General features: G+C 39.0%; 2 protein-coding genes across 8 annotated transcripts in view; both read left to right on the top strand.

Moving 5' to 3' along the window:
- The window catches only part of pkr2.L (double-stranded RNA activated protein kinase 2 L homeolog), a 75,260-nt gene extending 56,185 nt beyond the window's left edge, over positions 1 to 19,075 (top strand). The window contains exons 3-14 of one of the 3 annotated variants that reach the window (XM_018262940.2): positions 1,630 to 1,747; positions 2,445 to 2,491; positions 2,891 to 2,963; positions 4,100 to 4,146; positions 5,067 to 5,189; positions 6,296 to 6,421; positions 8,026 to 8,097; positions 8,939 to 9,122; positions 9,750 to 9,893; positions 17,130 to 17,228; positions 18,120 to 18,182; positions 18,265 to 19,075. In XM_018262940.2, the coding sequence (XP_018118429.1) occupies positions 1,630 to 1,747; positions 2,445 to 2,491; positions 2,891 to 2,963; positions 4,100 to 4,146; positions 5,067 to 5,189; positions 6,296 to 6,421; positions 8,026 to 8,097; positions 8,939 to 9,122; positions 9,750 to 9,893; positions 17,130 to 17,228; positions 18,120 to 18,182; positions 18,265 to 18,375 (1,207 nt within the window). In that variant the 3' untranslated portion in view covers positions 18,376 to 19,075. Of the gene's footprint in view, positions 1 to 1,629; positions 1,748 to 2,444; positions 2,492 to 2,890; positions 2,964 to 4,099; positions 4,147 to 5,066; positions 5,190 to 6,295; positions 6,422 to 8,022; positions 8,098 to 8,938; positions 9,123 to 9,749; positions 9,894 to 17,129; positions 17,229 to 18,119; positions 18,183 to 18,264 lie in introns of all 3 variants that reach the window. The other 2 variants (XM_018262939.2, XM_041562690.1) reach the window with 2 other exon arrangements.
- Positions 19,076 to 22,480: 3,405 nt separating this feature from the next.
- The window catches only part of eif2ak2.L (eukaryotic translation initiation factor 2 alpha kinase 2 L homeolog), a 43,960-nt gene continuing 42,395 nt past the window's right edge, over positions 22,481 to 24,045 (top strand). The window contains exon 1 of one of the 5 annotated variants that reach the window (XM_041562018.1): positions 22,481 to 22,657. The gene's annotated coding sequence lies outside the window, so the exon portion shown is untranslated. Of the gene's footprint in view, positions 22,699 to 22,863; positions 23,027 to 24,045 lie in introns of those variants that run through there. The other 4 variants (XM_018261544.2, XM_018261543.2, XM_018261542.2 and 1 more) reach the window with 4 other exon arrangements.

The following is a 24,045-nucleotide window of genomic DNA, read 5'->3' as shown; positions in this document are numbered from 1 at the left end:
ACCGGCGCTTTGGCAATTTTCGTGAGTTTCGGCGCATGCACAGAAAATTGCTGCAACTGCACATGCGCCACTATTCAGCTTATATTCAATTCTCATTTTCGCAATAGATTCGCTTTAAAGAAAAACTATACCCCACAAACAATGTAGGTCTCTATAAAAAGATATTGCATAAAACAGCTCATGTGTAAAACCCTGCTTCATGTAAACAAACCATTTTCATAATAATATACTTTTTCAGTAGTATGTGCCATTGGGTAATCATAAATAGAAAATTGCCATTTTGAAAAATAAGGGCCGCCCCCTGGGATCGTAGGATTCACTGTGCACACAAACAAACCAACAAATCATGCATGTTAGGTCCCATGTCTTTTGCTTCCACACTTCTTCCAGTTACAGTTAGGGGCAGATTTATCAAGGTTCAAAGTGAAATCGAGGGAATTTTCGAAGTTAAAAAATTCAAAATTCAAAGTAAGTTTTGTATACTTCGACCATCGAATAGACTACTACGACCTTCGTTTCGAAGTAAAATCGTTCGACTATTCGACCATTCGATAATCAAAGTACTGTCTCTTTAAAAAAACTTCGACTTCAATACTTCGCCAACTTAAACCTGCCGAAGTGCTATATTAGCCTATGGGGACCTTCCAGAGCATATTTTTGTATTTGAAGGAAAATAATACGATTGTACGATAAAATCGTACGTAGAATCGTACGATTCGAAGTACGATCGGAGTATGATCGTACGTTCGGAATACGATCATTCTACAATCGGAATACGATCGTGCTACAATCAGAATACGATCGTACTACAATCGGAATACGATCGTACAATTAAAAAAAAACTACGAATTCGACTTCGAATTTCGTAGTATTCAATTTGATGGTCAAATTTCGAAGTATTTTCCACTTCGAAATTCTACCCTTGATAAATCTGCCCCTTAGATTTGCAGTATTTCTGGTCAGGTGATCTCTGAGGCAGCACACAGACCATCACAAAATTGTGGTTCAAGTCAATAGATGAAAAAGGGCAATATTTACTTAAATATATATACCAGTTTGGTAAGATTCTTTAATATGTCACTAAATATGATATAAACTATCTGTTGATTAAATATTCATTTTGGGGGTAACGTTTTCCTTTAAGGTTCCAGACACATCATTTTACTATAGGTCCTCATGTGCATTGTGATCATTTGTGCTTAAAACAAATGACTACATTTTGCTTTAGGTCCCAGACACATAGCATTTGCCAGTCCTCCACAAAACCCCTTGAGATAATCTCATCTAATAAAGCTGTATCAAAAATATGTACATGTGGGGTTTCATTTGCAGTTAGACAATGACCGTCATGTCTGAAAAAGGTGAGTGGCCCCAAAGTGTATTGCAATAAATGTGCCTGACGTAGGAGCCTTGGTGCTCCGAAAAATGTATTTTTATTGTTAGCCAATATAGGTATCACTTCTACAATACTTTTTGTATCTGTTTGTTTTTTTATTTGTTACTTTTGCTACTGGCTAACACGGTACCACAGTTTTTGTCTTGTGCTTAATAAATGTGCAGGGGATCTTCCCACATGTGTGTGTTTTTGTAAGTAAGCATATTAAGTATGGTGTTTTTTTTCTTTTTTAGGTTTACTGTACACTTGTATATAGAAAATGAAATGTTTGGAGAAGGACAAGGCAAATCAAAGAGGGCAGCAGATATGGAAGCAGCTAGAACTGGACTGGCAGCTTTGCAAAATCGAAAGGTGGGCTGATACATAGAGGCCTATTTACTATTTTTCGTGGTTGAGAAAAAAAACATGCATGCAAACTAAACCCACAATCAAACTCGCACAACTTTTTTTCTTGAATGCTAGCATACTTTATTTAAAGGAGAGTTCAACCCATTACCAAAAAAAACCATCGATCGAACGATTTTTCTTCAACCTAAAAATTGTTACAAAGCCTATGGGGACCTTCCCCATAGGCTAACATTGCACCTCGGTAGGTTTTAGGTGGCGAAGTAGGGGGTTGAAGTTTTTCTTAAAGAGACAGTACTTCGACTATCGAATGGTGGAATAGTCGAACGATTTTTAGTTTGAATCGTTCGATTCGAAGTCGTAGTCGAAGGTCGAAGTAGCCAATTCGATGGTCGAAGTAGCCAAAAAAATCATTCGAAATTATATTTTATTCTATTCCTTCACTCGAGCTAAGTAATGGGCCCCCTAATGTAAGAATGACTGTGTTTGAGGCCTAAATAAGACATCCCACATTTATTACATTACTATTACTTTAGGCCAGTAAAGGCCAAGTAAATAACAGGTAGCGATAATGAAATGTGTGTGAGTATCTCTGCTTATCACGTGTGACTATCATGACATCTGCAGACACTATATTTCTACTACATGTATTAAAATATTGCTTTGAATGTTAAACCGTAATAGAAATAATTGTTTCTTGCAGATTCAAAAACCCTCACCAGACACCTCTTGGGACTCATTGCAGGGAAGGTATGTCAAAATCTACTTTGTTTTGTATTTTTAAGATAGAAAGCTGTTCTGGACTTGTATAGGTATAGGATCTGTTATACAGGGAGCTCCTTATTACAGGAAACTCGTCTTCTATAGACTCCACTTTAAAGGGGTTGTTCGTCTGTAAATTAACTTTGAGTAGGATGTAGAGAGTGATATTCTGAGACTATTTGCAATTTATTTTTTATTGTTTTTTATTCAGCAGCTCTGCAGTTTGCAATTTCAGCAATGTGTTAATTCCCATTTAATATAAAGAAATGTAAATGCAAATATACATGTTCAACTTTAGCCTTATTTGTGGTGTGTTTGTTGAACGTAGGGCATATCTAAAGTACTGCTAACCTAGAACAGAAAGAAATTATTTCTTTGTTATGTCAGCAATTGCAGGAGCAACGACAGGAAAAGTGTAGGAAATGGAACAACTGATGGATCGGCAGTAGTATTTACTGAGGTACTGAAATCTTTAAACCATCCCATCAAATTAAAGTGCATGCCATTAAAACCCTTGAGTAGACTTGGAGATATAATATAACTTTAATATACAGAATTGTAATTGTAAAATTCTCAGTAATACTGTATTTAAAACAAAGGTGAATGGAAATACATTGTTCCTGTGAGACAGCCAATGTTACATGTTGAAATTACTTTAAAGGCCAAAACTCCGCTTGTAGTAGAATAGGGGAATCATCAGTTGAGTCTGCCCGTGCCCCATAAGAAGTGTATCATGTAGGTGTTCTGGTGAACATTTTGCTGCCCCTTTCTTCTCAGGGTTCATATGTCCTTCTGGGCAGCTTTAGGCAGGGCCAAGATGTTTTAAAGGCTACCCTAGTAAAATGGATTCTTCTGCACATCATAAAGAACAGACCACCACGTGTTCAAGTCCAGGTCATAATGGTGGCCACATGGTCATCCTTTTAATACTTTTTTAGGTTAACATGTTGAGGCCAGTTTTGGGAGGAAGGTATTACAGGCTGAGGCTGGGAGGAATGTATAACAGACTGTGGTTGTCTAGACATATTATGGAATACAACCTCAGAGGCTGCTATTGGATGTACCCATGGTGCCTGTGACCCCCAATCTAGGGAAGAGAATGAGGAACTTACTGTTACTTGCTTCTATCCCTGGTGGAATATACTGTCCTTAATTTTTTGCCTACTTATTTGTGAAGAATTTAGTTAATCTTTTGGGTGTTGCCCATAAATGAAACACAATGATGTAGAATTTTAAATGGGCAGTATAGAGACTTGTTCAACATGATCAATGTGTTAATTTTATTTTTTTTTATCAAGAAAAATCTATACTTTGTGTTTTTTTGTTTCTGAAAACAATCCCATCCCTTCCCCCTTTGTTTGCAAGAGTCCATTATGCAGAGAGATTATCTGTGCTCTGGATCTCTCATTATCAGATTTTTTGTGATTGAAACAATAAGCAAAAAGTATATTCGGCAATTCTTATTTGTTGAAAAGGCCCCTTTAAGCAAAAATGTAAAGTTTTATTGGCAGTGAGGTTCTACTTAGGTAATGTATGAATTTACATTTGTTTTCTAGTCAAAGAATATATATTTAATGTTTTCTCTTTTACTTCCAGAGATCTTCTTTACACACAACACAGAGTAAAACAAATGTTGCCCAAAGGTTAGTAATTATTTTATCACTTGTAGTACATGAAAACAACAACGTGATGGTGTTCTGTGACTAGAGTTTTTGTAAAATATCATTCATTCATTTTGCATTCAATACCAGACAATACTAGGGACATTCAACAGACAGTCTCCCATTGAGACAAGAATACTCCACTGCTCTGTGGTTCAAACCTATGTGAGTCTGCAAATACATTTTCTACAGTAGAAAAGCTCTGTAATACGAGAATGCAATAGAGTTCTATTTAAGTAAATCATTTTTTTATCTCCCCAATTCTTTTTTTCTGTCATAATACAGCAGACTAAATAAAATATTAAAAGTGAGCCTTATTACTGCAATTCATAATTTAACACGTTATTTTTCCAGCTAAAAAATGGTTGGCCGGCCTACCTCAGTTCATGAAATCACACAAATTCAATTACAAAAATTAGTTCTGTCTGGGAAATTCCGTTTCCGGAGAACACTTGAGGTTAAAACTAAGTTTATTTGACAAGAGCTCCATGGGCTCTGAACATTGGAATCACAGGGTTTTTATTGACTTAAAAGGAAGTTACCGGTGGAAGAGCTTAGAGATATCACTCCACAGCACAGGAAAAACAAAGAACTGCTCTTACAGACAAACAGGTGGCTCTACCCTCAAGGCCAATATAGTAGTAGTAACCAAGGCTAGCTTGAGAACAGAATCCATTCAAGTCACGGGGGTTCATGGGGGGAATCTGCATACACAGAAATTTGTTTCTCTCTCAGCCCTAAAAAGCAGTTATGAAAATCCATATACTTGGATGTAATTCTTTAAAAGAAGTTCATTAGCTTAATAGTAATATTTAACTGTTTTTCAGCTCAGTTCCTAATAAAAAAAAAAATACAAAAAAAAAGATTTGCCCATTTGGTCATTTAATATTCTCCATTCTTAGTCCCCTCAGTGAATTTGAGGATATTACTGAACTGTCAGCTGGTGGATTTGGAAAAGTATTTAAAGCTTGGAAAACAATGGACCTGAAATATTATGCGGTTAAAAAAGTGAAGATGCGCAATGAGTAAGTGTATTTGTGTCAGAGCCAGAGAACAACTGATTACTGTTGAATGTATCTATTGCTTTTGTAATATGACTTATGATGTTAGTTACCAAATGCAATGCTTTTTGTCCCTTATGTTGACGTCATGCAAATGAAAAGCACACCCAGAGCCCTGTAGTTACTGTGCAGTGTCTTGCAAGTGCATTTCATGCTGATGGGCAACCACTCCACTTGTAATCAGTAATAGTCCCAAATTTTCTTTTGCATTTCACAAAAACTTTCATCAGAAAATACTGTTTTACTAAAGTTTTTTGCAAGGGCTGCTTAGACCACCCAAAGTCACTGAGCCCAGCTGCCCCAATTGTTACTTGTCCTCCTGCTTGAACATCTACAGAAAGCTGTAAAGAACTTTAGCCATGGATGTGTTTTTGCTGCTCCTGGAAAATGCTGTCTGTGGTGCCTCATTGCAGACATGCTCCTGTTTTTATAATCTTTAAACCATTCAGTTGGTTTCTGTGTATGTCCTGTTTTCTTGCATGGCAATAATATTTAGTCGAAGATTCTATATTGGCAACAGGTCCGGACTGAAAATTAAAATATGCCCTGGCATTTCAGGGACACAGAGGCCCAAACAGCCCCCACCAGCACACTAAATACTGACTTTTTATTGCATCTTATAGCAGCCCCTCTGGCATTTGCCAGAACCCACAGATTGCCAGTTCTGGCCAGATTGGCAAGCACTCTGGCAAAACACAGCTAAAGATAAAGTTTTATTTAACATCATTAAAATCACTGAAGCCTTTTTTAATGATGTGAAATTAAACTTTGTTTTACCTTCAGCTGTGTTGTGTATTGATTGTCAATACAGAATCTTCAAGAGTTTTCCTTTCACCCGTAGCCAAGGGTCCAGGGCAATGAACCCAAGGCCACCAACATATACCAGTACAGTATGTGATCTCCTTTCTGTTTTCTTGATTTAACTTGATATGACTACCTTGTGAAAGTCCCTATACACCCAGGCTCACAGTTATACATGGTTAGCATTTACTCTATATTTTGGCTGAGCAGTATGTGATTTTTACCTTAGTAATATTCAGTCAGTTAACATGTATTCTTGTTTTGGAAAGGAAATGCAAGTCGGAGGTACAAGCTTTAGCCCGTTTAGATCATCCAAACATTGTTCGATATTTCCATTCATGGACTGGAACAGACTTTTCTATAGACACCAGGAGCTGCAGCTCTAGCTCTTCCAGGTAAAGACAACTTCAAACCATACACTGAATGTAGAAAATGTGGGTCTCATTTACTAGAAGGCAGAGGGCAAAACCAGAAATTACTAATAAGGCTTATGGCACACATTTAGGGGCAGATTTATCAAAATGTAAGCTTCGATTTTAATAAATAAAAATTCACCCATGTTCTATTTATTCCTATGGGATTTTTAGAATTGTATTTATCAGTGGGTGAAAGTTATAACTCTCAATTTAATAAATACGGTTCTAAAAACCCCATCGTTTTTATTTACTAAGATCTAAACTCACATTTTGATAAATCTGCCCATAAAGGTGGCCCTAGACGTGCAGATTTACCTGCAATATCGGACAAGCGATTGGACTTCCTCATTTCCCGACCTGCCACTAACCTTCATTTTAAATAAAGTAGTTAAAGAACAGATCAGCCGGTATTCTGCCCCTGACAGCAATTGTACGCAAGTTTATGTCCGACAAAAGCTGGTGACAGTCTCCCACTGAGAGATATTATCAGCAGCCGACAGAAATCTTCTAACCTGTCCAATCGACTGAACGACTGATCGGCATGGCACGACAAATGTCGGGACACTCCAGACACGGTCCGAGATCTCTGCGTCTATGGCCAGCTTTAGTTTTTACAGCCAGAGCAAAAAGTGCCAGCTGAGAAAACACTGAGGGGCCGATTCACTAAGGGTCGAATATCGAGGGTTAATTAACCCTCAACATTCGACTAGGAATTAAAATCCTTTGACTTCGAATATCGAAGTCGAAGGATTTAGTGCAGATAGTTCGATCGAACGATAATTCCTTCGATCGAACGATAAAATCCTTCGAATCGAACGATTCGAAGGATTTTAATCCAACGATCGAAGGAATATCCTTCGATCAAAAAAAGTTAGCCAAGCCTATGGGGACCTTCCCCATAGGCTAACATTGACTTCAGTAGCTTTTAGATGGAGAACTAGGGGGTCGAAGTTTTTTTTAAAGAGACAGTACTTCGACTATCGAAATGGTCGAATAGACGAAATATTTTTACTTCGAATCCTTCGATTCGAAGTCGTAGTCAAAGGTCGAAGTAGCCCATTCGATGGTCGAAGTAGCCCAAAAAAAACTTCGAAATTCGAAGTTTTTTACCTTCGAATCCTTCACTCGAAGTTAGTGAATCGGCCCCCGAATATGGTCTCTATCCGCTTCTTATCTGTGCGCAGATTTTTTCTGTTTTTCACATCCAGAGCCCTGTAGTTACTATGCAGAGCACAGTAGACTTTCAAGAACGAAGTGCATTGCATGCCAATGAACACAATTTTGCAACCACTATGGTGTAACTACACCTGTGCCTGGTAATAGTAAATTAATCCAATATTTTCTTTTGTATTTCACAAATGCTCTCATTAGCTATTTGCATGGGCTGCTTCAGACTATTACACCACCCAAGGCCACAGTCGCGACACAGTCATCCCCACTTTTACTTGTCCTCCTGCTTGGAGGTCTGCAGAGATCTGTATAGAAATTAACCCATGAATCTATTTCATTTAAGATATGCTGCTGCTGTTCTAATTATTTAACTATCAACTGGTTTCAGTTTACAATCTGTTTTCTTGCAGCAGTAATATTCACTCAGACTGTTCTACAGAAGACTATTCTTCAGATGCCAGAAGCTGTTCTCTTAGTTCTTCCAGGTAAAAAAAGCATAAATTGAATGTAGTAATTTATTTCATGTAAAATGTGCTTTAGATCTTTTGTTGGTGTTCCTTTTGCAATTGACAGCTTTTTGTTCTTAAATGTGAAAAATCTTATGCTCTGGTTGGTTCTGATTGGTTTCAGACATACCTCATTCCTCAGACTGAGAGTTAACCATGATAGTCTGCCTGATTTGTAGGAACTGTTGCCTAACTCCCTTAGGCCAACAGCGATTCAACTCCTCCCTCACCTTGTTCCACTGTGAAGTGTAATGGATTCTGAAACTTCAGGTTATAATCTGAATGAGTTTATGTCAGTAAAAAGGGAATTTATTATAAGGAGAATGTGTGTAATTAACATTGAATGCTCAGATTCTCTTGTTTAGAAATGTGAATTTCCCCATTTTAAAAGCTAACTGAACAGAGTGTAACTACAGCACCTACCGTATATACTCGAGTATAAGCCGTCCAGAGTATAAACCGAGGTACCTAATTTTACCTCCAAAAACTGGGAAAGCTTATTGACTCGAGTATAAGCCTAGGGTGAGAAATGCAGCCGCTTCTGGTAAGTTTCAATCAAAAAATTGAGGGTTTCTGCTCCCATTGGAGGTGCCGGCGCGCCGTTTTTGGATGCCGGCGACTATTCTTAGATGCCGGCGACCGTTTTTGCGCTTGACCCGAGTATAAGCCGAGGTAGAGTTTTTCAGCATATTTTGGGGGCTGAAAAACTCTGCTTATACTCGAGTATATACGGTACATCAGGGTTGGTAAACAATTCCGCCAAAAATGTCATCATTTGTTTCATAGATGTAAAGTATAATGTCTATTGTTCTCTGTTTAGGAATATAACTCAAAGGAACGAGTACCTTTATATTCAGATGGAATTTTGTGAAAATGGTGACTTGAGAGATTGGATCAGCAACATGAAGACAGTGGACAAGAAGAAAAGTCTTGACATATTTCGGAATATAGTTGAAGGCGTAATCTACATTCATTCAGAAAAACTTATACATAGGGATCTTAAAGTGAGCAAATACTCAATATATAACATTTTTCTAATAACATTTTTTCTTGGGATGCATAGAAATTAAGAAAACTAAAATCAAAAATATGCACAAGTATTTTCTAAAATCTCAAATAGTCTGTATTTGAGCAAACATAAACACAACACAAACATAAAATTGTCTAAATAAGATTGTCTAATAAAAATGAATTTTAAAAAAACATATATATATATTAATTTATTATTTGTAAATGTAATTGCTTTTGAAAGAAGGATTTGTTTAACCCTTTTTTTTTTAAAACAATGTTTCAAAAATCCAAGCCACCAGATCAGAGAGAAGAAAGGGACAGACGACACTGTTTTTTAGTTTCAATTGCATTTACAAGTAGCTGTAAAAACCAGTGCAAACCACTGGAAAGATTTAAAAAAAATATATATATATATTTATTTTTGGGTTGACATACTCTTTAAACTAAATTTAGTTGGGATAAACTGATATAAATAGAACCCTATTTCAATTAATTGTCAACATAATTTATTAAATATATAAACTTTAATATATAAATAAACACATATATAAATAACATTTTATTATATAGTACATATAGTAATTCAAAATTGTTTTAAAATGTTTTCATATTTATTACAGCCTGCAAATATATTCTTTGCCAAAGACATGAGAGTAAAAATTGGGGATCTTGGTTTAGTGACCCAGATGTCTAGTGAAGATAGCACAGAAGCACTTATTCGAACCGATGGCACTGGAACAAAATCTTACATGGCCCCAGAGCAGGTAACTGTCTTGTTATCTAAATTCAATCATCCCAACAATTTCCTATATACAGTATATTATTTTTTTTGTCATCATTCTCTGGACTCTCTCTCGTTTTGGAATAACCTTTTTGTACTAATACTGTACAGTATACTGTTGAAGAGAATTATTGGTGCCAACTACTGAGTTCTCACCAAAACTGTTGAGCGAATTACTGAACCAAAATATGCTGACAACATAATATTTAGACAGAAAAGTTCTCTTTAAAGTTCATGAGTTAATGGTTTGGATTTGTCAAATCCTAGCACTTTTTTTATTCTAATACCGAATATGGCCAAACAAATCTCCATTATTGACTGTAAATTTGATGTTACAAAATTATAGTTGCCCACATTGAGCACTTATACCTTAACTTGCTTAGAATTGCTTTGTACATTCATACTCCCATCATTTCAGTCTAGGGTGCAAAAGGCAGTGCCCAACCATCTGATTTTGAATTCCCAGCATTCACCTTTACGTTATCTTTTAGTATGTTATAGGATGACCAATTTTAAGCAACTTTTCAATTGGTCTTCATTATTTATTTTTTAAACATAGTAACATAGTAAGTTAGGTTGAAAAAAGACACACATCCATCAAGTTTAACCTTTTAACTTTTTTTAACCTGCCAGTTGATCCAGAGGAAGGCAAAAAACCCATCTGAAGCCTCTCCAATTTGCCTCAGAGGGGGAAAAAATCCTTCCTGACTCCAAAATGGCAATCGGACTAGTCCCTGGATCAACTTGTACTATGAGCTATCTTCCATATCCCAGTATTCCCTCACTCTTAAAGCTATCTAATGTATCAGCCTGTACAACTGATTCAGGGAGTGAATTCCACATCTTCACAGCTCTCATTGTAAAAAACCCCTTCCGAATATTTAGGTGGAACCTCTTCTCTTCTAATCAGAATGGGTACCCCGCGTCAGCTGGAAAGACCTACTGGTAAATAAAGCATTAGAGAGATTATTATATGATCCCCTTATATATTTATACATAGCTATCATATCACTCCTTAAAGGGAAAGTAAAGTCTAAAATACAATAAGGCTAGAAATGCTGTATTTTGCATACTAAACATAAACACGAACTTACTGCACCACAAGCCTAATCAAACAAATAATTTATGCTTTCAAAGTTGGCCACAGGGGGTCACCATCTTGTAACTTTGTTAAACATCTTTGCTAGACCAAGACTACACACATGCTATGTGTGATGTGGGCTGCTTAGGGATCGTCATAAATGATCAAAACAGGGAAATAAACAAAGCTGATTGAGTTCTGCATGGCTGGAAAGTAAGGCGGGGGCTCCCCCTGCTGTTCATAAGTATGATTGTTTACCTGCAGAGCAGTTAGGGGCCGTCTGACAATTTCTATCCACAGCAGTAAATGAAGGAAGAATTTCACTGCATACAGTCAGGTTTCTTATAAAAACAGTGCACATTTTTAAATTAAAGTATATTGGAGATAGGTTTCTTTTTCATTAAAGAAAGTAAAAATGGGATTTTTTTTTTTGCCTTTACATGTCCTTTAATGAACAAGTTAAATAAAAGTGGACCCAATACCGAGCCCTGAGGGACCCCACTAAAAACCTTACTCCAAGTAGAGAATGAACCATTAACCACCACCCTCTTTACCCGATCCTGTAGCCAGTTTCCTATCCATGTGCAAACAACTTCATTAGGCCCAACAGACCTTAGTTTAGAAAGCAGTCATTGGTGGGGCACAGTATCAAACGCTTTGGCAATATACAAATAGATCACATCTACTGCCCCCCCACTATCCAGCATCTTACTTACCTCATCATAAAAAGCAATCAAATTTGTCTGACATGACCTATCCTTCATAAAACAATGCTGATTACTTCTCATAATGCCATTTACTAGGACAAACTTTTGAATGTGATCCCTTAACAAGCCTTCAAATAATTTGCCCACCACAGATCAAATTTACTGGCCTATAATTGACAGGCTGAGATCGTAATCCCTCTTTCTACAATCCATAGGTACCATACAAGATAAAAGCGAATCTGAGAAAATCAGAAATAAGGGCTGGTCTAAGACTGAACTAAGCTCTCTTAGAACCCGGGGGTGTATGCCATCAGGCCCTGGAGCCTTGTTTACATTAATTTTTATTAAAGCTTTATTAATCATATCCTGTGTCAGCCACTGACTAGATTGAGAGGAGCCATAAGTGCAGCTATAAAGTGAGTCTGGGAATTCAGACTCCTCTATTGTATACACTGAAGAAAAGAACTGATTTAGCACATTTGCCTTTTCTGTATCTGTTACAACCATACTGGTACCATTATTTAAAGGAGCAACACTCTCAATCCGCATCTTTTTACTATTAATATACTTACATTTTTTGGGGTTAGTCTAAGCTTCAATGCACTCTTTATTTCCTTTCTTTGCCTTTCGGATTGCTGTTTTACAACATTTAGTATAGTGTTTATATTCATGAAATGCAGCGTCTGTCCCAACAAACTTGTAGTTTTTAAGTATCTTTCTCTTCTTTCCTATTAACTTCTTTGCTTCTATATTAAAGTGGACCTGTCACCCAGACACAAAAATCTGTATAATAAAAGTCCTTTTTAAATTAAACATGAAATCAAATTTCTATTTTGTATTAAAGCATTCCTAGCTGCTGTAAGCTCATTTAAAAACCTCAGCTGTCAATCAAATATTGTCTGCCCCTCCTCTATGCCATGGGCATAGAGGCGGGGCACACAATTACTTTCACTTTCCATTCAGCACTTTCTAGATGTCACTGCTCTCCCCACATTCCCCCGTTCTCTTCACCATTTAATTGTGTAGCCAGGGCATGGGGATGGACATCAGGCCCCCCATTCTGGTGCACAAACAAGATTCTGAGATGATACAAAACTTGTATATATGTCGGCAGCGCACACTACTATTTAAAATTATAGAAGCTTACAAAGCCATATACGGCGGTGCGTAAGATAAACATAATTAGTTGCAACAACAAAAAGTTTTTAAAGATCTTATTTTCGCACACTGTAGATTGCTTCATGTAATATATTAATCAAAATTAATTAATCCTCAGAGAACCCAAAAATTGTTGATTTGATTTTTTGAGGTTTTTTAATTCCAAGTACAAAAACAGTGAAAATTGCTGTACAAATATCAATTTAATAAATACAATTAATTATACCACAATTCATGTATATATAGCACCATATATGGTTTGCACCATATTTTTAAAAGAATAATTTAACTGCTAATCTTAGATTATGCAGATAATGAGGCTTGGAGGAGACGTTTTAAAAACGCATCATTTGGATCAGCATTCCTTGTTTGTCAAATTGACTTATGTCCATGGCATGATACAAAACTTGCCTTAAAAACAGTGTCCACAAAATGGCTCCTGCCTACTTGTTATAATTATGAATTCCCAGACTGATGGAAACAAGATTCAAATAATTTATACAGTGTAATTAAAGTTCATTTTGATTTTGAATCATTTTTTTGGGTGACGGGTCCCCTTTAAGCCACATAGGGTGATTATTTTAGTGCTTCTACATTTACTCCTTAAGGGAATAAATTGAGAACAGTAATGATTTAATATAATTTTAAATGACAACCATTTCTGTTCTGTGTTTTTAGCTGAAAACATAATGCCCCAATCAATGTTCTGAAGGGCAGCCCTCAAGGCACTAAAATTCATGGTTTTTGCTGTCCCAGTATATATTTGTTTTTTGCACCAGACATTACGGGGCACATTTACTAAGTTCGAGTGAAGGATTAGAATAAAAAATACTTCCAATTTCGAAGTTTTTTTTTGGCTACTTCGACCTTCGACTTTGAATGGAACGATTCAAACTACAAATCAGTTGACTATTCGACCATTTGATAGTCGAAGTACTGTCTCTTTAAAAAAATTTTGACCACCTACTTCGCCACCTAAAACCTACCGAGCACCAATGTTAGCCTATGGGGAAGGTCCACATAGGCTTTCTAGGCAATTTGGGATCGAAGGTAAATCGTTCGATCGATGGATTAAAATCCTTTGAATCGTTCGGTTTAAAGGATTTAATCGTTCGATCGAATGATTTTTCCTATGATCGTTCAAACGAACGAATTGCGGTAAATCCTTCAACTTCGAAGGATTTTACTTCGAGGCCCGAATATCGAGGGTTAATTAACCCTCGATATTTGACCAATAGTAAATGTGCCCCTAAATGATATAACATTATGGTCACTATTGCCCAGGGGTTCAATGACGTGCACATTTGCTATAAGTTCTGGGTCATTAGAGATCACTAGATCCAGTATAGCATTTTTTCTAGTTGGCTCCTCAACAACATGTGCCATAAAAATGTCATGCAACAAGTTTATAAACTTGTTCACATTAACTGATCTGGTAGTACTGTTGCTCCAGCTAATATCTGGGTAATTAAAATCCCCCATTATAATTACTTTACCCAAACTAGCAGCCTTTTCTATTTGCATCAAGAGCTTAGCCTCCTCCTCACTTACATTAGGGGGTCTATAACATACGCCGACAATTAATTTGCTGGACTCTTTACAATTGGTGAATAACTCAACCCATAAGACTTCTGCCCCCTCATTTTCTAACATTACCTCCTGCTTTATATAAGTTTTTAAACAGTTAGCCGAGTCATGCGACCAACCAAAATCTCCTCCCCTATTTTCCCTTCCTTTGCCCACTATCTCATCTAACCTGTCTTCCACTGAATCCCCTACTGAACCCCCCCCATGCCTAGTTTAAAATCTCCTCAAACCGTCTAGCCATCTTCACTCCCAAAACAGCTGCACCATCATCATTGAGGTGCATCCCATCCCTAGCAAAGAGCCTGTAGCTGACTGAGAAATCAGCCCAGTTCTCCAAAAACACAAAACCCTCCTCCCAACAACATCTTATTAACATTACTCGTGGCACAGGTAATATCTCTGAGAAAATTATCTTGGAAGTCTTCCCCCTCAACTTAACAACTAGTTTTTTTTTAAATTGTTTTTGAGGACTTCACCACCTCCTCTAACTTTGTCATCAGCCCCTCCCAATAAACTGTCCACTCGTTCCACCACACGCTGAACCCTAGCACGGCAGATTACCCTATCTACCTTTCTAATAATTGAATCCCCTATAACTAAAACCTGCCTTTCCTTCGTTGCACTCCCCCCACAATCCGTATTAGAGCCACTGCATCCCAAGGTGCCCTGAGAGTCAGCCTGCTCCATACACGCCACTTCAGAGCTGTCCTCCCCAGCATATTCAGCCAAAATGGTGAATCTGTTGCTTTGGACGAGCTGTGGACCAGCCCCCCTACACTTCTGTCCCCTACTTCCCCTCATAACTGTAACAAACCTGCCTCCTTTAGCCTCCAGTGCCCCATCTCCACCCCCGCTACACTGGCACCTGCCAGTGGTTGCTCTGTGAGTCTCCTTTCCTCCCCCACGTTTGCCGCCACCCTCAGTGCTGCCAGCTATCCCTTAAATTCTGCATTTCACATTCCAAGATGAAAACCCACCGACATCTCTCACATGTAAATACTGAATGGAACTGCTGCTCCAACACCACATACATGTAACAAGACACACACTGAGTAATACCAGCAAACCCACTTGCACTCATATTTACACTGGGTACTTGCAGTCTCCCAAGTGTAATTCCTCACTAACTCTTTTTTGTTTTAAACGCTTTAAGATTTTTAACGCTGCTTAATGCTAATGTAGGGACCCGTAGTGTTAATCCCCTACAGTCTGAGACCTCATGGTCTGGAAATCCCCTGTATGGCTGAGATATGGGGTTTCCCAGGGACAGAGCCCTTGGATTGGTGCAGCATGGCTGATCCCAAAGGAAGTCACTAGGAGTTGCGACTGCACCATATAAAAGGAGATTGCCATGTGCTCACAGCCATCTTACTGCTGGAGAATTGTGCTGATGGTATTTCACTAAGGAGATGAATTCAGCTGCCACCATGTAGAGGCAGGAGGCCTCGTGAGGCTGGGGTAGGCGACTCCATGCCTAGGAGCTAGATCAGGAGTGTCTGAAGCTCCAGATGTTCTAAACTGGATGTGGACGTGCTCGCGCTATAGACAGTACTGGGAGCTACAGTTCAGCTATGGATTCATCAATGCAGCATTTTCTTGGATAAAGATTTTCATCACTGTGGATGCCTGTTTCCGCTCTGTGTGAGCCTGCCAGCTCTGTGTGTGAGCCCTCGGATGAGTCTGCCTGGGGAGAGTAGAGGAAAGGATCCAGCGGGGTTTCTATTGTGTCACAGGCTGTTTGTGTGCCTGCCACGTGGTACCTTGTCCATCGGGAAAGGTACTTGGGAAATAGCGCTACATGGGACTATGTGTGCTCTTGTTGGGAAAAGGGACTGAGACTCTTTGTCACCAAAGGAGTAGTGCCTGGCATGGAATTACCAGGATAGGACTGGCACAGGTTCATCAGGGTAGTGGGTCATGCTTTGAACGCATTTGTATGTGTATTGTTTCAGATTACTTCCCCTTTAATCTGCACTTCCTTGAATAAAGTTGATATTTTTAGAAAGCAAGTGTGTGTATTGAATGTTTTCCTAATGGGGCCACCCACAGGTGTATTCCCGGATCCCATTAGGTGGAGGCACTGTCAGAGAAGAGTTTCCCAGTACCCTTTCACCTAGCAAAGGGGACTCAGGACCTGTAAGTGATAAATAAATAAAATAAATGTGATGTATAACCTTGGGCACAGAAGGTGGTGGCCAAAAAGGGGTTACACTTAATTCACATGCAACTCTCACTTAGCAGCTCCCACACTCACTGTATAAGAACAGACTTATAAAGGTTTCAAACCAAAGAACAAAAAGCCTGGTCAGAATTAACTCCTCCCCCTTAATTAGCAGGCAGAGGGAAAAAGAGAAAAAAAAGCTGTTTGCTAGCAGCAGTAAAATAACAACCCCTTATTAACTTTAAAATAAAATGTTCCTCGAATATGGACCTATTCGATCGAAAATGAACCTATTCGGCCGATAAAAAATTTGACTTAATTTCGTTTGGTCTTTTTCAAATTCGAAATGTGACCCTTGATAAATGTGCCCCTTAGTGTCACTTCTCATAACTCACAGATCACACAAGGAATACTAACAAGTATCATGCTAATTCCAAAATTTTCTTTTGCACTTATTTTCATATATTTAACTGTATGCTACAATGTTGAATGTAATCTACCTTTCTTTTCTGTTTTTCTTAACAGGATTATAGCAATTATAACAGCGAAGTGGATATTTTTGCATTGGGATTAATACTTGTCGAGCTTTTGTATTTATTTGGCACCGTGCATGAGAAAAATGATGTGAGTTCTTTTAATTTTTGGTATTATTTTAGTTGTGGTTAAATAGTGTTGTTTGTATTCATTTTAGTTTTCTCTACAGCAAAATTTCCACACAGTTGGGGTGAAAAAGTAACCGAGTGTGGGGGGGGGGAAGCACCATAAAGCCTGCCACAGCCTCTCGCATGCAATGGTGCATTCCTGCAACTCCAGTGTGCAGAAGCTCACAGTCCTATTTGCTCCTGTCAAAAGTTTTCCTTATGGCGGTGAGGTTGGGGCAGGTGTTAAGGTGCCTCAAAGCTGGGTGGCAAGCCTGGCTAAAAACTTGTGGACAACAGAGTATTTTATTCAGTTTATACTATGGCATATGCCTTTGTACCATCACCGCTGAATCTTATTGGGTAACATGAGCTAATGGGATGGTTGATAATGACACACGACAGAATGCTGTAACAAAAAAAAAGAGCCCTAACTTTTATAAAAACACCTACACAAACCACCAGTGCCTATGGTGTAAGCTCTGCTTCACTTGTGTAGTGTAATGTATTTGCTGCAACATATACGTCCATTCAACTTTAACTTCCCACCGTATGCAAATTAGCCAACACTAATGCAACTTCGCTTCGCTTGCTGCAGTAACATTAGCGCTACTTTTGCAGCGTTCAGCGCCGTGGACGCAACTTCGGATTTTAGTGAATTAGAATTGTCCTAGCGAATCTACGCCTAGCAAAGTGTTGTGAACGAAGCGGACGCTAGCGAATATTCGGCGCTTAGTGAATCTGCCCCATAGTGTCAAGAGTCTTTATCAAAAGTACTGTTCTTGGGCCACAAAGCCCTACAGAGTGAAATATGTGGTACAAATAAATGTGGTGCCTAATATATATGCTACTTTTAATTTTATCATTTTGTTTTTAGGAATGGGGGAAAATACGGAATTGCCAAATGCCAGAGAAGTTTGTAGCAAATTATCCTGTTGAGGTATTTTCTTTCTGTATTCCTTTTTTTCCCTCACTGGCGGTCTTTAATTTGTCTTTTTTATTGATTTATTTTCTTTCTCCAGACATACATAATCATGTCAATGCTATCGACAGATCCTACAAAAAGACCCACAGCCACAAAATTAAAGGAATTATTGGAAGAAAAGAGCTATTCGGATTCCAGAACATATTAAGCAATCATATAAAGGGTTTCCTGATGATTTCTGGCACTTATTGGTTGTGCCCAGAGCCTCATCTTACAGAAAAGAGCTTCAGATTTGGGAAGCAAATGTACTACAGGAACATTTCTAAAAAAAAAAAAGTGAAGTTTACAGATATAAATGCGAACTGTTTCACTTGATATCTTTTCAACAAATACTTTTTTTTAATCTCATTATTTGAACTGGGGTAATTGGGTTAAATACTCACATTTTTTGCTGGAAAAATTGTAACAGACCAACCGTCCTTTTGTGATCTAGAAAAGATCACAATTATTATGTTGTATTTATTATCTCATATATATACAGTATTCATTAATTACGTAATTAAAAAGCAATTAATTTATTAGCGGTGACAGGATTATTAGCCAGTAAACATTTTCCATTGAACTATATGACAAGCCTAACAATTATAATTAGTTGCTTCCCAGTGAGGCTGACATCCTCCTGTCACTAGCAAATTCCATAAAATGGTCCCAATTTGGGACCAACTTACAGATGTGTATTACCATACCTCGAAGAACACACACTTTTTTAAAGCAGAAATAATAATATGGATGTGATATACTTCTATATCTCCCTACCTTTTCCCCTTTTTTAAAGAAAAAGAAATTGAAAGTTGTGTTACTTTTCTCATTATATTGATTCATTATTGTAATAAAGGTATTTTCTTGAATCCTTGCAGTACCCCAGCAATTACAGTGCTGTTGTATATATGCTATCAGAAAGGTAGGGTGAGCCTGGTTAAAGCCTAACTTGTGCTTTAAACAGGGAAATCATTCAAATGACAGTTTTATTACATAAAACAGGACAGGTAATGTGAATTGATAATCCTGTTGATGGTAGCAGGAATTTTGGTCAACAAAGGATTCAGGTTTAAACTGCCCAGCTGTGTCCCAACAAACCCCTTGTAACTTTTGTAAGGCTGAAGCTGCAGTCATCAGGATAGAACATCTTCAAAATAGTTGGAGAAAAATAGCATATAAAGGAAATGTTTATAACCACTCAAAGGAGAACTAAAGCTTAACAAAGAAGTAGGGTAGAAATGCTGCACATTATGTTTTGGGATTCTGTACCAGCCCAAAGCAAAAAAATGTATTTTGAGACATACCCCCAGTTAGAGTACTACATTGGGCCGGGTACCCACGGAAAAACCGCACATAAAGTGGTCTGGTTTTGGGCAGAAAGACCCTGAATCCCTCTCCATTTCCCTTTCTGTTTATTCACTGAACATGCTCAGTGCTGCTTTCAGTTACCCAGGGCCAGGCCAACTCACTGGTGCAACCAAGGCAATTCTCTCTCATCACTCCGCCTCCCACAAAGAGATTGGTGGGCGAGGGATGGAGGAGTGATGCGCCAGGAGAAAGAGGTTGTGATGTGCCGGGAATTGTGCAAAGGGAATTGATGCACCGGGTGGTGTGTGAAAGGTAGTGACACGTCGGTATGGGTGAGAAAATCCTCTCCTGCCAGGCTAGAGACTAGGGGCAGCCTAGCAGAAGAGGTATGTGCATGGTGTCCTCTTAACTTTGCACCCTAGGCAAGTGACTCTTCTGCCTACCCCTAGTTCTGGCCCTGCAGTTACCTGAGCTTAGGGATCTATACAATATACTGTATGGTAATTCATTCACATTTACATTAAACGGCAGTTGAGAAACCAGTGCAGTTTACATCAGAATGTAATAATCAGCCCTGTAGCATCAGCTTTAATGACAGATGAACCTCATTTTCTGCTTGATGAGAACACTGAGCATGTGAGTACCACTGACACTCCTAACCAAATCCAAGATGGTGACCCCCTGTGCACAATTTGGAACACCTGGATCATTGCTGTTATAGACATGCTGAACCTTTCAGCTGGTGCAATACGTTCAATATATAAAATACAGCATTTCTAATCATATTTGTTTTTAGGGTTTATTTCTTCTTTAATATTTTAAATCTCATTTGTTTCCCAGCCTCTATAATTGGATCACCACATCAGTCCTCAGCTCTTAGCTAGCAGATGTTTGATGGTTGAGGGGGTGTTAATAGATAAAGGTAAAGTAGGTGGTTCAGGATTGACTGATTAACTAGAGAGGATATTACTAAGCAGTCCTAATACCCCAAACTAGAGTCCTGCAAGGAATCAATTTGTTAAACCCGACCCATGACCCGCATACTTACCTGCTTGGACCCGCTACCCGACCCGCAAGTAGCAGGAAGTGCTGTCATTGTAAACCAGAGGTGACATCATTAGAAGTTGCAGTGATCAGAAAAAAAGGAATAAAACGGCCAACCCGCGTAACTATTCTTAAAGGAAAAAAATTTTGTGTGAATTTTTTAACAATGTGGAATTGTTTAAAATGCTAACGCCATATATAACATACCAGGGACTGTGTTAAGGTGCAAACTGTACAGTATAGGGCTCATTTACTTAGGGGCACATTCGAAGGATTTTAATCCATCGATCGAACGAAATTCCTTCGATCAAAAAAAGCTTAGAAAGCCTATGGGGACCTTCACCATAGGCTAACATTGAGGTTCGGTAGGTTTTACTTGGCGAAGTAGGGGGACGAAGTTTTTTTTTAAAGAGACAGTACTTCGACTATAGAATGGTCAAATAGTCGAACGATTTTTAGTTTGAATCGTTCAATTTGAAGTCGAAGGTCAAAGTAGCCAATTCGATGGTCGAAGAAGCGCAAAAATCGTTTGAAATTCGAAGTATTTTTTTCTTCTATTCCTTCACTCGAGCAAAGTAAATGTGCCCCTATGTGTATGGCATAGTGCAAAGTTAACGAAATGAATGCAAACCAACATATTTTTTTTTTTGCACTTTTGCAATGTGCCCTGCACTTAGCAAACTAGCCACTGGTCTTTGTACTTCAGAATGAAGGACAAAAAAGTTTCCTCATGAATAAACAACAGTGCTGAATTCCTGAGGATCAGAACATTGGCATACCTCCCAAATGTCCTGTTTTTTGCGGGGCAGCTCAGCCCACAGTCCCTGATTGTTACTGAAATGTCCCGACTTTCTCTTTGATCTCCTGCACTGAACAGCCAGAAAAAAATACATTGTTTCTAAAACTTAATTGGCTTTTTGGCAGAGAGCCCAGAATATGTGCCAGGTGCACTTCAATACTTTTGTAACAATTTAGGATAAGCAAAGAAATTTTTTTAATTAATTACGATAAGCAGGACTCTTGGGGAAACTGACTTGCAGCTTAAAGGGCAATTCACCTTCATTAGCAAAATTTTAATAACACATTAAATTGCCACAAAATGGGCATGGTCAAAATGTTATTGCCGCATGGCCAGGGCTGTATTTATATTAAGGCACCCAGAGGGCTTGTGCCTATGCCTGAGTGCCTATTTTTTGTGCTTTTTTAAATAAAAAAATATCCCCCCACCCTCTGCCACGGATTTCCATAGGAAATCCGGTGCTGGAGCTGGGGGGTTGAGGGGTAGGGGGGGCGAAGAAGCACGCAGAACAACGTCACTTCCGCGACATACAGCGCGTGATGTCACATGCATGATGTAAGGAGCAAGCACTCAAATGATGGCGATATTCCACCAAATAGCTGAATCAAAGTAAAAAGGTTTATTGTGTCCACAGCCTTGCGCAATTCGTGTTACAAACACTTAGGGCAGTGACACAAGGTCAGATTCGGGGACATCAGTCGCCCGGTGACAAATCTCTTCCTCAAGACGGCTAATCTCCCCAAACTGCCTTCCTGCCGGCCAGAATAAAAAAATCGCCCACGGCATGGCACTCGGATCGATTTGTTTTCCGAAACTTCGGGGCGTCTTTGAAAAACGAAGCGCTCCGATTGCCATCCCACCAACAAATTTCACTCTAGCTGCCGGGAAGGCAGTTTGGGGAGATTAGTCGCCCCCCAAAGAGGGGAGATTTGTTGTCGGGCGACATCTCCCGAATCTGACCAGACCATGTGTCTCTGCTCTTAGGTGTAGATTTATTGAAAGGCGTATTTGTTCACCATTTGATAAATACGCCTTTAAAAATTCCATAGAAATGAATGGAGAGAGGTATTTCACTCAGTGGTCTGAGGCCGCTCCTCCCGCCCCATTCGGTCACTCCTTTTACTGCGTCACGAAAGCCCAAGAAGAAACGAAACTAAATGTCACACAGCCGGGCGGCCGGGCCCTGAAGCATTTAGCCTGTCACAATACTTAACGCCTATTGGCTGCTAGCACACGAAGTAGGCGGCGATTCTTCAGCTTCCCGTAGCAACTCGTGTCTCTGCGACTGTGGCCTGTGCCGGTGAGTGCGGCTGCGGGACACGCGGAGGAAGAAGCAGGCAAGTAAGTTTGTTATGGGCTAGACAGGCACCCGAGCAGGTATACACTCCGGCACACACACTCCTTTCCTTCTGGCGCAGTGATTGGCTGCCGCCGGTACAATGGGCCCGCCAATGCCTCCGGAGCTACCATAATTACCTATTTAATGTGTCAAATCACTAGAATACAGTAAAAACCAAGCTTTCTGGCAAGGAAGTATTGTAGTAAAGATCCTCCGTGAGGTGTGTGTTTTACCTGCAGCCAGAGAAAATATTTGGGGAAAAAGAGTACATTGAACGAGATCATTGAGTGTAAAATCTTCACAAATTCATTTATTTGGCGACTGGGGAAGGTAAATCCGTGTATCAGTCTGTTTGTCCCTTGCTGCCTCCAGTGTATCAGGTTGTTTCCCCCCATTCTACCCCAAAACAGGTGCACTGACTATAACTGCACACAGTACTGCCTTGTTCTTATTGATCATGTGATTCTTGGCATAGTGGGCCCAGTACCCTGCATGCTATGGGGCACATTTACTAAAGGGTGAAGTGACTAACGCTGGTACAGTTTTTAGACATTTTGCCGATTTACTAACGGGCGCAGGCTTAACTTCGCTAGCAAAAGAGACAGACGCTAGCGGACATTCACACTCTGGCGAATTTTTCCTCTGGCAAAGGGACTTTACTCCGCAAATTCACTAAGATGCGTATTTTACTGAACGTTACCTCTTTCGCCAGACTTGTCCTAGCCAGCTCAGAGCAGGCAAAGTGCATTGGAATGCATAGATCTTCCTCAATCTTCTGTTACTTACTTATCATATGTTATATGTTATGTTACTTATCATATATTTTTTTGGAAAAAGACCTTTTGCTGCAAAAGTCCTTAAAGGGATCCTGTCATTAGAAAACATGTTTTTTTCAAAACGCATCAGTTAATAGTGCTACTCCAGCAGAATTCTGCACTGAAATCCATTTCTCAAAAGAGCAAACAGATTTTTTAATATTCAATTTTGAAAATGGGGCTAGACATTTTGTCAATTCCCCAGCTGCCCCTGGTCATGTGACTTGTGCCTGCACTTTAGGAGAGAAATGCTTTCTGGCAGGCTGCTGTTTTTCCTTCTCAATGTAACTGTATGTGTCTCAGTGGGACATGGGTTTTTACTATTGAGTGTTATTCTTAGATCTACCAGGCAGCTGTTATCTTGTGTTAGGGAGCTGTTATCTGGTTACCTTCCCATTGTTCTTTTGTTTGGCTGCTGGAGGGAAAAAGGGAGGTGGGTGATATCACTCTAACTTGCAGTACAGCAGTAAAGAGTGATTGAAGTTTATCAGAGCACAAGTCACATGACTTGGGGCCGCTGGGAAATTGACAATA

The sequence above is a fragment of the Xenopus laevis genome, chromosome 5L (genome assembly GCF_017654675.1).
Source record: "Xenopus laevis strain J_2021 chromosome 5L, Xenopus_laevis_v10.1, whole genome shotgun sequence".
Lineage (NCBI taxonomy): Eukaryota > Metazoa > Chordata > Amphibia > Anura > Pipidae > Xenopus > Xenopus laevis.
Note: the sequence above shows the minus strand (reverse complement) of the source record. Positions and strands in the feature narration are given on the sequence as shown.